The sequence below is a fragment of the Physeter macrocephalus genome, chromosome 2 (assembly GCF_002837175.3).
Source record: "Physeter macrocephalus isolate SW-GA chromosome 2, ASM283717v5, whole genome shotgun sequence".
Taxonomy (NCBI): Eukaryota; Metazoa; Chordata; class Mammalia; order Artiodactyla; family Physeteridae; genus Physeter; species Physeter macrocephalus.
In genome coordinates, this window is record NC_041215.1 from 49,447,173 (window position 1) to 49,460,695 (window position 13,523).

Below are 13,523 nucleotides of genomic sequence, written 5' to 3' on the forward strand. Positions count from 1 at the left end.
CGTCTCACGGGGGAGAGGAAGTTCTGGAGGCAGAGATGCAGGACACTGATGAAATTAATCTTTGGTATCCTTCTTCCCTTAGCCATGAGCTGCAAAAATAATCCACTACAAATGTCAAGGCATTACACTCAGCTCTCCAGGGCCACCTATTGTCTGTAAAGCACCAAGTAAAATGTCTTTTCATTGTGACCATGTCCAACCTTCTGTCGATGTCTGCAACTCAGGGGCTCCAGAGTGGACCACGGCTGTCAGCCTGGGTCTTAAATCCATCAGCTGGTGATTCTGACCCCCACAATGTTATTTCTTTTTAAAAAAAAGTCTTGATCGACAATATTTAAATCATAGGGAATTACGCACAGAAATCAAAACTCCTCGCCTCTCTTGAAATACAGAGGTCTGGCAATCCTCTGCCCACATTCACAGAAGCCTACAGTCTGCTACAGCTGAGTATCAGCTGCCCCCTTGGACAATGTGCCCCCTAATTCACATGTCACCAGGGCACCTTCTGACCAGCCTGAGGACTGTATGCATTTGTGTTTATAGAACTTGCCCTATATCTTGCCCTTTAATTCATAAAGGTTAGTCAAATATGTCTGAGTTCCATCACTTAACATGATGAGCAAAAAAATATAAGAAGCCTTTTCTCTGAGTCTAGGGATCTCAGAAGCCACAACCAACCTGTTTCCCTCTGTGAAACTACAGAGGAAATGCTGCCTATCATTTGCTGTTGCTTGCAGAAGGGGGTTGGGGAGAAGGGCAGGATTGCTGTTTCAGGTTTCTTTATAGGATTTCCTGCTTTTTAAGGAAACGCTATTATCCTTACTGTATATTGAGCTCAACTCTCACTTACATAGTGACTCTCAAGCAGGAGTTTGAAACATGGCAATAGAGCCATTACTGCTGTATTTCATACAGAAGGGAGTTTTACTAATCCTCTTTGGCATTCATCTCTAAATCTTGGTGAATTCAAGTAGCTTCAATCTCTGAAAGTTTATTTTTGACTTAAGTGATTTTCTTGCTATTGCTAGATTTTTCAGGTGTCTCGCCAGCTGAATTGTTATCTGAATAAGCTTTGTTTATTTTCCTTGGCTCTTTATAGCAGGTTGAAGTCTGTACCAAGCGGTCACAACATTTCCTGCCCAAATGCCTTTTATTCTGAGTATGCAGTCAATAATTTTTTTTTTTTTGCTTTACCTAAAACATAAATAACCCCCTTATACTCATTTTGAACCTTTTCCCAAAGTCCTTTCCTTATGAAAGAGAGAAAAAAAAAAAAAAAGCCCTTTAGCAGACCTCTGTGTGATGTGAGCAGAGTTCTAGTCAGGGAGCATAAATCGCGCCTAGTACTCACAAATATACAAGTAACCCTTCCCCTTCCTGCCGTCTTCAATTACTCCGATTAGTTTATTTCCAAACTTTGGGCACCCCTCTGCTACAGTACACAACAAACAAACAAAGTGAGTCCCAAATTAAACATTAATGCAAAATCTTCTAGCCTCAAATTTCATTTGGTTCAGTCACTCTAAAATTCAATAAAATGTTAGTGCTTATTTCATATTTAACTTATTCCTATGCATAATGTTGAGTTTTGTACTGAAATCTTGGAGCCAAATTATTAAAGGGTCTTTTGACAATGTGAATGAAAAATGGAGTGAACTTAAAGTCACACACAAATTAGATTTCTGCACATGCATCTAGCAAATGTCTACTAAACCTGCAGGTAAGCTCTTTACACAACAGATAAATTGGTTGAGATCTTTTCCTTCAATATCTCATTTAAGCATTTCTGAAATTGTAAATGCCCAAGCTCTGGATCTCTTTTTATTTTAAATTAATGTCTGTTTAGAATACATCTTCACTTCTTAATCTAAAGATGTACCATGTTTGAAAACTAAGAAAACAGGTTATCTTTTAAAATTAGTTGTAACGATCGTGTAGCATTTCCAACATAATTTCTCAGGTTGGGGTGAAGTATTTCCTCCATAATGCTGCAGTGTTGTCTGCAATATAAAGTAAATAGTGTCTAAAAGGGTTGATTATCCCAAGTTGCTTTTTTGGCACTAGATGGCCTGTACAACTTAAAAAGAAACTCAGTGGAGAATATTTGGGGCTAAGCTTAACTTTAGAATACAGATTTGAATATTAAGTTTTAAAACTAAACTTTGACTTTTTCTCAAGGTAGATAACATACAAGAGAGCCAAAAGAAAAAAAGAGCAATGAAAAAAAATCAATGGAACCAAATCCCGAAACAATCTTCTAGTAACTTAGGCCCTAAAATAGCTCATTCAACTTAGTATTAACAGATTTCCTTCAAGCACTGTATACCTATCTTCTTTCCCACAGACCCTTTGGGCTCTAATACTTTTTTCTTTTCCATCAGCTTCATAAAACCTCTCTCCTTGTTCTTTCTCCTCCCCTCACTCCCTCTTTCCTTTTTAACTCTAACAAGAACTCAATAAACCCAAATGGGTTTGTTTTGTAGCCATAAGCAAACTTTCCCTGAAAATCCAAAGTTGTACAATTGCCAAACTAGTGTTTTTATTGCTTGTTCTGGTTTATGTTGTTAGTTGCTTCTGCCTCCAGCCTATAAATCACACTGTGATGGGTACATAGTAGGAACTATAACATTTAGTCAATGAATGCATGTGGATAAGTACAGAAGAATAATCCAGGGGCCCTGATTGACCAAGAGGAGCACCCACTAGGTCATAGACTCTTACTCAGTAGGTCCCCCACCATTTGTCACCACCACTTTCCTTTCCTCAGTTGTCTTGGACCTTCCAGGGAGGGTAATGAGTACAGCCGATAGCAGCTCTCTTAACATTTCATCCCATTAATCAAATATTCATAAGTGGGAACGTGACTGACAGCACAAATTCTTCTCAATCATGTCAAGGATTTGGGGACAATGAAAAAGGAGTTCTTCCTTGAAAACAATGAGAATTTCCTCAAGGGGAAAAAAAAAAACAAAACTTATATGAGTCTTCACATACGCCAATGCTCATTTCTTCCGCTTATATTGGTAGAAATAACAGCAAAATAGTTGCTGCCACATTTACCAGTGCTTGGAATGTTACTAAGTGTATTGTTTTATCTAAACCCTCAAGAAATACTGTGAGTCACTCTACTAATTCCATTCTGCAGACATGGTATGGGTAAATATGGGTAATAGGGAAGATGGTAGTAATAATTCTGAAATAAAGGGAAAAGGTAATAAAAAGGCAAGCAATATTGCAGGGTCCACACGTGACCATTACATGCCTAATATGAAACATTTCATACAAATCAATAAGAGGTGATGCAAAACAAAATGCATTCATTTTCAAAGAACCTAGAATGTTAACTCTCCCAAGATGATAATTTGAGGCTTTATTTCATGCCTTCCTTCTGATATATTGAATGGTGCTACATTCATTGTTATAGAAAATCTTCCTAAATTAAAGATGTGAGTCACTTCTCTATCTCACCCTCATCTACAATGCTACCCCCTTGTTTGAGCTACCAACATCTCTCCTGCACAATTACAATGACCCTTTAACTGTATTCACTGTGTCTCTGGTCCTTCTTTATTCAGTAGCAAGCACGATCTCATAAATAATTAAGTTGTGTCATGTCACCTCTGATTAAACATCCAATTGCAGCCTATCATAATGAGAACAAAACCCAAATGCCTCACTCTGATCTGCAAAGTCCTAACTGACCTACTCATAAATACCCCTTTCCCCACTCCTCTTCTCTTCCAAACACACGCAGTGTACTTTAGGCACACAGACCTCCTTCCTTTCTCTAAGATGTCAAAATCATGACTTCCTCTCGAGGGTTTACATGGGAAGTTCCTCCCTCAGAACCATTCATAGCTTGTTCCTTCACATCCCTTTTATCTCAGCAAATATGCCAGCCTTCACAAAAAAAGGCCTGCTCTTGATTACATGATGTTATTTTTCTTTCTTCTTAGCCCAAAATATTATGTATTTGTCACTTTGCTTATTGTCTGTTTCCTCCTTCACTGAAATGTACACTAAAATGTAAGCTCTGACAGACTAGTTACATTGTCTAACTTGCTCACTTGCCTCTTTCCCAACCTCTAGAACAACTCCCAGCATATCTCTGCTCAAATTTGTTGAAGGAGTGAATAAATAAATGAATGACCACCAACCACATGGGTTGCTTCGGGGATCATATGATTTCAGGAGGAAAAAACAAAGAACAAAATTAAAGGGTCCTGAAAATGTAAGGGATTTCTACCGCTATTAGTAATGTACATTAAGTTAATGCTATAATTAATGAAACAATGGATATTTATGTAACGCGATACCAATGCACGCTATGTTTTCACATACATTGTCTAACTTGCATTCGTGGAAGGTGTGAAAGACACTGCTAGGTCTCTTCAGAGTTGGTTGGAGCAGTTTTCTGTAAACCTCTGGTGGTGTTTTCACAGGACTCAGATTAAAATACATACAGGATAAAATCCTCCTGCCTTTCATAACCTTATGATCTCCCAGCAATGAGAGCAGCAAGGGGAATGGAAAAAAGTCCTAAGATTTTGGTTCTTACACTATCAGGATTAATTTCTAAATACTCGACAATATCATCAGCAAGTGAAAACAGAAGTCAACATCCTAGCGTGGGAGAGAACTCTACCCAAAGATGGACAGTTCTAAATTCTACTTATTTTTAATGTTGGTCAGTGTTGGATAAAGTCACTATCTTTTCCCCCCAGGTAAGATTTGTACGCCACTAGTATTACAGGCCATCAGCATGGTGCTGGTGAATTGCTAGCCTTTTTGTTAGAATGACAACAATATAAGGACTCAGCAAAAGGGCCTGAATTCTGAGTTAGTAATTCTATCTATAAATCTTAGTTATTTTTTAATGAAAAACCTCATAAATATGGATGCCCAGAAGGTGTGATCTAAAATAGTTTCACCTGACAAGGCAAAAATCTCACCCATGAGCTGGCATCGTTATCACTGTACTTTCAGAGCTTAATTATGAGAAAATGCCTTAAAAATTAATAGAGTTGAATAAAGTGGAATATTTTAATAAAGCATTCCACTTATTTTAGCATGGTAAAATACCAATAAAATATATCATTAAAAGCTTTAGAAAATGCACACAAGGTCTTAGATAATCTAAAAACCAAGTCTTTTTAAATCTCAAGAATTTCTATTTTAGCAAATGTTTGAGGTTCCTAATTGCCTCAGTTACCTGATCTGTGTGGACTGAAGCTTCAAAAAATTCTTACTGTCAATGTTCTCTCTCTTAGCATCTTTGTCCTTCCTCTCCTTATACATCCTAATTTCTAAAGAAAACAGTCATTCTAAACTCATTTCTGTTATCAGCCTTATCCTACAGTTTTTCTTTTCCACAAATATCTTAAAATACCCCAGGAACACTCAAAGCAAGCAACCAGAACCAAGTTTTACTTCTCTCTTCTCCCCCATCCCTCCCCATTTTTAGTTCTCTTTTCTCATTTTAAGAAGAAAGGGAGAAGATGAACAAATTGTCATTAAAGAAAAACTCAGTGGTAGAAAAATTCTTAAGGAATTAATGTAATTGTATTTCTAAAGTTAAGCCTGCTTGGAAGTTGAAGAATGTCAATGCAATGTGGAAAAGTTAGGAAGGAATGTCCTATTGATTGTAAGAATAAAACAAGAGATGGTCTGTGATACCTTGACCTTACCTAAAGAAGAAATGTATTCTTTCAACCAAAATGAGGTCGTGTTTCAACAATACCTGTCTTTGGTCTGAAGGCTAAGCCAGCCAGGACAATGAGGTGCATGCACCTCAGGAAGAGATGTCTGACTCTTAATAAGAATGCATTGTGAGATAAAATGAAACGCTGGTATCTTAGCAAGGCAACACACTCTATCTTCTTCAAGAAGTTTTGTGTTTTTTTTTTCTTTTTTCTCTTACTTAAAAAAGTTAGAAGGAATCTCATATGAAAAGGTACTTTCTCAACTTGTCTTCTATAAAGGACATAGTTATAATGTTATTCACATGTAAATGGAAACTCATATATACATGACTATGTTCAAGCTTATTTCTGAGAAAAATAAGGTTAAACAGGTGACTCTACGGTAAGAATATTTTTCATTGTTCCTGTAGTTAAAGAAACCTTTGACAAGTGTTGTATATTTACAACTACTTCGTAATATTTGAGAAATTCCAAATGTAGATAATATATGCTTATTCAACAAATATGAGTGGCGGAGTTATTGAACAATATTAAGTAACACCATCATTACCAACTCAAGCCTTTTGCCCTGATGATACTTACAAGAATCTGACCTACTGGGAAATCAGCAACAAATGAGTGGGCCCATTTATTTAATCAAGCCATTGCATTTTTTTAACCACAATTGGACATCTAATTGCAGTACAGACTAAAACCAAGTTAATGTGACTGCATGAAAAAGTTATTACAGTCATATTAAAAAGCACACTAAATGCTGTTGTCCACTTTATCACTGCAATGATTTCCACTATATATTCTGTATTGAGAGAGGGTCTTGACTTTGACTTTGAAATATATTTTAGTATTATAAAATATTTTACAAAATGAAAAAAATAACTCCATTAACAAATAAATCCAATAAAGAAAAATAATAATTTTCAGCTAATTTTCAATAAAGTAATATTTGTCTGAAGAGGAGTAAATTCAGAGCATGTTATTTATTCATATTCTAATAGTGTTTTAAACTCTTATGCTAGCCCATGATATAACTATATAATTACTCCCAAACATATTTAATTTGCCTGTTATGATAGGCACAATGACAGTGGTACATCTGATTTACTCTACAAAGTGTAGATATGAAGTATCATACATAAGTCTTTCAGGGAAATATGTTGTTGTTGTTTTTCCATAACATTTAATTTTAAGCTTTTTATGCAAGATCAGTTTCACTATTTTACCAGAACTGACTGGCTACTATCTAACAGTTTGATTCTCATTTAGTTCCTAGTCAGTTTAACCAATTTGTTTAGTCAGGAAGCTCAATCAACATAATTGGGTTTGTACAGAGATGGCCTAATCAATAGGATGGAAAGAGAGAAAGAAACTATATTTTGGTGTCACTGAATTCAAAACAGAGCAATAAATAATACATACTTTCTAACTTGGCCTTGTAGTTATGCCAGGGGGGGAAAGGGAGGCCACCAAATCATTTATGAGGAGAAAACATAGATCTAAAATTGTGAACCCAGCTTATAGCAGAAAAACTTCTAATAGAAAAAAAGCATATAAATTTTGAAGGTCTACGCTTACTTGTTCTGATGTGTTGCAGAATCTTCTGAAGCCTTCACTCCCTTTTCTACAATATAGAGGGTTCAGATGTAGTTGGACAGATTAACAATTTGCTCAAATGAGACCGCACATAATAGCAACAACAGTGATTACATATTATTGCAAGCACAATACTCTTCAAAAGCAAGTGAGATGAAATATACTCATTGGCACATATGTGAATTAGTACGAAAAGTAACTTTTAAAAAACTCAAATTAATACTTAGAGATATTTTCAAGTTTTTGTAAAGTTTAAATAATGGAACTTTTTTTTCAAGGAACTAAAGAAGGCTAAATATCTCCTTCTAAACAAAAGAGCTGTAGAGTGCCCCCAAGGCTTGTAGACTGTTAGATTTGTGATTGCTTTGTTGCAATTTCGTTATTATGCCTCTTCCTCAATGGGTTGTTTTACAGGTAAAATTTGGAGAATAACAATCCATATGAAGATATAAAGCAACTCCACAGAAGAGGATAAAAGTAACACGCGACACTCTTCTGTTTGATTGGTTAGAATTATTTTGCCCTCCCTTTCCCACCAAAAAGAAAAGGAAAAAATGATTTGTGCTCTCTATGCATCAAGGTAGGTTTTGGTCACTATTTTTAGATTAAATACAAAGATTCGGATTTCTTCAGAGAATATAAGGAAGGTTTTTTGAAGTAACTAGAGTAAACATGACTATTTCCTGATAGAAATTTGGTCCAGTATATTCTGGCTAACTCACTATAAAAGTAGTCAACCTTTTGCTCTACTTTTCTTTAGCAGTCCAGCTACTAAAAACATTGTTTTAAATTATAAACATTGGGTGCAGCATAATTACAGACATTTCAAAGGCAAATACATTTTGACATTTATTTCCTCCACTGTAAGATTCTGCTACAACAAATGATGTGTTAAATGGAAATTCATTCATTAGAATACTGCATGTTGGGAGTTGAAAAATAACTCAAAGTTCTTTCATTTCATAATTTTGTTTTTCAAGGAGGCAATCATAACAAAACTAGACATATACTGTCTGGGGTTTTTTAAAAATAAAAGTTTCATTTAAAACTCTATCTGGGACTTCCCTAGCGGTCCAGTGGTTAAGACTTCGCCTTCCCATGCAGGGGGTGCTGGTTTGATCCCTGGTGGGGGAGCTAAGACCCCACATGCCTCGTGGCCAGAAAACTAAAACATAAAACAGAAGCAATATTGTAATAAATTCAATAAAGACTTTAAAAATGGTCTACATCGAAAAAGAAAATCTTTAAAAATCTATTTCCAATTTTCAGGTTAGAGTGGTGTTTTTATAGGTTTTTGTGCACCAAGGAAGCCATTTTAAAGAAGATATCTTCTTTAAAGAAGGTATATCTATATAACAGGTGCGTTCCTCTTTCTGCTAAATTAGTTTAACTAATGACATCATGTTGGAACAATCATGTTTAACTTTCAGTGTTAATTCTACTTCTTTGAACGTAGCCATCTAGAATGAAGACAAGTGTTTCCTTTGTACAAGAATTGTTTTGACAGACAGCCTCAGAAGATAGAGAAATGTATCAATACATCTGCTTGGTACCTTTTACTACATAGAATTCCTACAACTAGGAAGGAATTGAAGAAAGAGGAGGTGACATTTCACAGAAGATGTAAAAATTAAAAGCAGAATCATGAAAAAAAACTATCATAGAATGGAGGGGAGATACAAAGGTCCCTCATCATTGTAATCCTTTTAAAGACCAAGTCATACTCAGGCCAGGTGACTTTAAATAAAGCCTATCTTTATGGTACACCCTAGGCTCTGAAAAGAGATTGACAAGACAAGCAGCAAGAAACTAATGTCCTGGATCCAATACACTTGCAAACTAAAAATCTCTGCATGACTCTACCATGAACGATAAGTAGCATTTACAAAGTGTCATCTCATTTTTAAGAATATATTAACTATATCACTCATCCACCACCCTTTCTAATACGTCTTTCACATTCACTTTAAAAACTCACTACCATTTACCAATTCTAACACAGTTAACAACATTTAAGTTTTCTGCAGTATTCTCATGTGTCTCTCCAATCTTTAGGTTTAATTATATCCAGCCTCACACGGATGGAAGTTTCTTTATTTGTATACTGTAAACATTTCCATATGATATTTATTATGATATCGGAGGAAAACATTTATCTTAAGAAATTATTTTGTCTAAAGGTTTACTTTAATCTCTTCTTTAAGGAACACTAATTTGGATTCAGTCTCTTCCAAAAAGTGTCATTTGGCCTTCTCCCCCATCCCCCTTCTCTTTCCTTCCCTTATTCTGTTTTCTGTAATTGACATTCTTTCCTCTTTCAACACATTGAAATTTTTCTTTTTCTATTGTCTCCTTTCCTCTGTACCATTTTCAATTTGAGCTGGAGAGAGAGAGAGAGAGAGAGAGACAAAAAAAGATTATAGAGACCTCTTCAAAACAAAACTTTAATATTTCTGGAATATAAAGAGACACGGCTTGCAGCTCATTCTTCTTTGAGTAGATAAAGATTAAAATTTTGAAATACACATGATTGCCAGCTTTAGATGGTTTTATAGACATATACATTTAAATGATTAAATGATTACAACAGCATGAACTTTAATTATTTGGAAATACATTTCCAGTTTATCAGACTCAAGAATGTAAAAGAGACTAGCTTTAGCTCTCTCAATCCCTTTTCTGCTCAGAAAATTTGACAATTTAAAATATACTTCCTTTTAAGTCTTAATCCTTATCAAGCGATACTTTGATGTGATATGACATTGTTATATGACACATTGGTTGACTCTAAGTGAACATGATTTATCCTCCACATTCTGCTGTTAAGAGTTACAAAGATGTTTCCTTTTTTCAAATGTGATGAAATCTAATAAGAACTGACATGCACATTAGCTTATCTCTGTACCAAAATCAATGCAAACTAAGAAAATAAACAACATAGAATTAAAGGACAAGTGGATGTGCATAAATTGAATACAAGCATACAAGTTCAAGTATTTTTCTATTTAAAATTTTTTTTTTAGTTTATACTCAAAGGGAAGAGAAGCATAGGTAGAGGGTAATATAAGCATTTCTATCTAGTTCACACAGTTCAAGAAGCTACCCGTTACTCAATACTTATTTGGAGAACCTGAAAGTGTTTTCTCATTTTTCTGGCATGAAGCTAGGTCTTGCACTACAAAACACACCTGTGTAATTCACAAGCCTGTACTATTCTTCAAGGACAACTGACATAAGCCTGGGCAGAAAGCTACATCTCATTAACATCTTTCTTGAGCTTATGTTCCCATATCTTCTGTTTCAGGACTTCAGTAAGAGAAGTTTGTCGTAATGCAGCAGCACTTTCTTTTTTAACTTTCAACAAGATTGCTCTTTTTCTCCCCCCTTTTTCCAAACGGGACCCACCCTTTTCACTTTTGATAGCTAGCTGTGGCATTTTTAGCTCTTTTAAAAGTTGTGTTAAATATGTGTAATAGTGGTAAAGTGTTGGTCTATAACTATTTTTACTTGTGTTATCCAATATAATACTTCTGATGCTGACATGATGATACAATGGGACACTATTTCAGTTTTAGGAAAAAGTAACAATCCTTTTCCATGTACCCTGTTTATATCTTAGATATCCCTCTCCCTATTGGAACTAAATTGACACCAAATTCTAATCCTTTTAATTATTTAGTTTTCTATCTCAGAAGAAAGTTTGGGGTCTATATATTTATATTCAGGTATTCATTCCAATTATTGTAGCAATGGCCCTCTTCCTCACAAACACATACAAAAGCACTGAGGACTTAGTTCTACATGAGGTCAAATTTCTGGAGAATGGGAACTCACTCAGAAAGAGCCCAATAGCAGCAGTCTGCCAGTGCCATTCTATTTTGCTAGCACACAGGACTGAAAAGCTTCATTCTGTTCATCTGTTCTGGTCCAACTTCAAACATTCTTCCTAAGAAAGGTTGAGAGCTGATTGTTCCAGATCAAAGGCATCATCATTTCAAGTTAGAGCTATGTGCGTCCATTTTATCAGTATAGTTTTCAACTATTCCACACCAACTTCAAGGCAAGTTAAGGCAAGTTCAGAAGCCAAATGGTTAGGTGGCAATGATATGTTTGAAAGACATATCAGTAAATGTCAAGACTTTCTAAAGGAACTCATATTAGTCTCAGAACTGGTAAATGAAATGACAAGTGTGGGTATGTTATAAAGACTATAATCTGGTTGCCCACAGCAGGTTGAATAGAAACACTACAATTCATTCCCCTGTTATTTCCTATAATGAAGCAATAATTTTTAGTCAATTCATAATTCGCTTCATATTAACACAGTCACTAAATCTCCCAATGCAACCTTTTGCCTACTTGCTTGGCCTTGAGATCTGTACATTTTCTTTCTTACTTCTTTTTTTTTTCTAATTAGCCCAAAACACAAAATGTATCAGTTAATATGAACTCATGCTATGATTCAGAAAAACAAAAAACAAACAAACAAAAAAAACTAGATTTATGATACTTCTGATTTTACTTTTAAGCAGTTAACCATTCCAATGCCAACGGCCCAACTATTCATCTTTTTTTTTTTTTTCTTTTTTCACCCGTCCGACTGTTGTCAAAGATTATCAAACTTGCACAGGGATTCTTGGGTTTCCAGATCAAACTTTACAAAATCCAGATTATAATGCCCACTTCCTCTCTCCTTTCTGCTCTTCTCGCCATACCCATTCCCATTTAAACTTGTACCATTCATCAGCTTTTCGGACAAAAAGCAAGGGCAAAACACCAGTGGTGGGTGAGCGTCTCCAGGCACCAAGAGCTGTGTCACAGACCTTCAGAATCAAAAAAGTCAAGCTCAAGCAGGTGCCTGCGCCCAGAAGCTCCCCGAAAGCGTTAGCTTCTCCGCTGATGACCCGAATCTCGCCGAAGTCTGCCCCAGAAAGGGGCTACAGAGAGGAAACGGGCTGGAGTCGGCGCTTTCCCCTCTCCACAGACCCTGCGTGCAGCAGGTAAGGAACTTAACCGTGGAGATAAGTTAAGGGAACACACACTTCACGCGGAGCCTCCGGAGCCCGCAAAAGCTCGAAGCCAAGAGAGTGAGCGCGGAGGGAAGTCTTGAAAACGCGAACGCTGATCCCAACAGCTGCAGCGCTTGGGGTGCGCGGGCAGAGGCGCGCGGTCAAGTCCAAACGCTCCCGGGGGAAACGAAATCAGGACCCGCAAAGGGCCAAAGGAAAAAGCTGTGGGAGAGCCGAGGACTCGGGTAGCTGGTTCGGAAATCCCTCACCGCACCTCTCGCCAACACCCCCAACACCCACCCACCCCGCCCCGAGACCGGCGCACAGTGGCCCAGGGTCCCGGGGCCGCAAGGACTTAACTTCCACACTCACTTATCTGCAAGCGTCGCCCAGCAGGAAAGCCAAGGAAGACCGGGAGCAAGGAAGGGGGTAAGGTGTTCTCCTTACCTCGGTCGGCTGCCACGGTCAGCACCTTGGCGACAGGCAATAATCCCGAGAGAGTGAGTAAGGCGAGGAGAAACTCGGACATCGTGGTCGCCCGGGGAGGAAGCCAGCGCCGGAGACTGCTCGGCTGCACCCTCGGCCAGGCGGCGGCGGCGGCGGCGGCGGCGGCTCGGAGCCCCGAATCGAGCAGCGTCATTTACAAATGTCACTGGAAATTCTTCAGCTCAGTGAGCCCAGCCAGTCCGCCTGGAGCAGGATGTGGAAGGTGTACGGATGCGCGCGTGGGGGTAGAGAGAGAGTGTGTGTGAGCGCGAGCGAGCCGCTCGTGTGTCTTGACTTTTCAATGCAGGGTACGTCTGATCTTACATCACGCAAAGAGGGGCAGTGAGAGATGCCAGCGGAGGGGAATTCACTGATTAATCACCCGGTCCACCACACACCCCCTCCGTCGTCCACATAAATCACATCTGTTACTTAGTAAGAGGCATTTAACACAACAGGAAAATACCACCGCGAGCTGAGGGCACCACAAATCACAATTATTTCAGTCTCCTTGGAGAGAAAGTAACTCCAAGCTGGTTCTGTAGGGATTTGGGTCTTTAGAGAGGAGGGGAGATTTCTGCATTGGGCTGAGCCAGCCAAGGCGCCTGGGAAGCTCCGCATCTAACAGCCAGGTCGAAATTATCAGCCACCAGCGCCGAGATAGATGCTTCTCTAGGCAAAGCAGATTTGATCCCTTCGCTCCCTGGAAGCTTCCTTCCCGGGAAGGAAGGACTAG

General features: G+C 37.8%; 1 protein-coding gene across 1 annotated transcript in view; it reads right to left on the reverse strand.

Moving 5' to 3' along the window:
- LRP1B (LDL receptor related protein 1B) overlaps window positions 1-12,941 on the reverse strand; it is a 1,933,320-nt gene extending 1,920,379 nt beyond the window's left edge. The window contains exon 1 of the mRNA XM_024122386.1: window positions 12,749-12,941. Coding sequence (XP_023978154.1) covers window positions 12,749-12,941 — 193 coding nt within the window. The remainder of the gene's footprint in view (window positions 1-12,748) is intronic.
- Window positions 12,942-13,523: the final 582 nt, after the last annotated feature.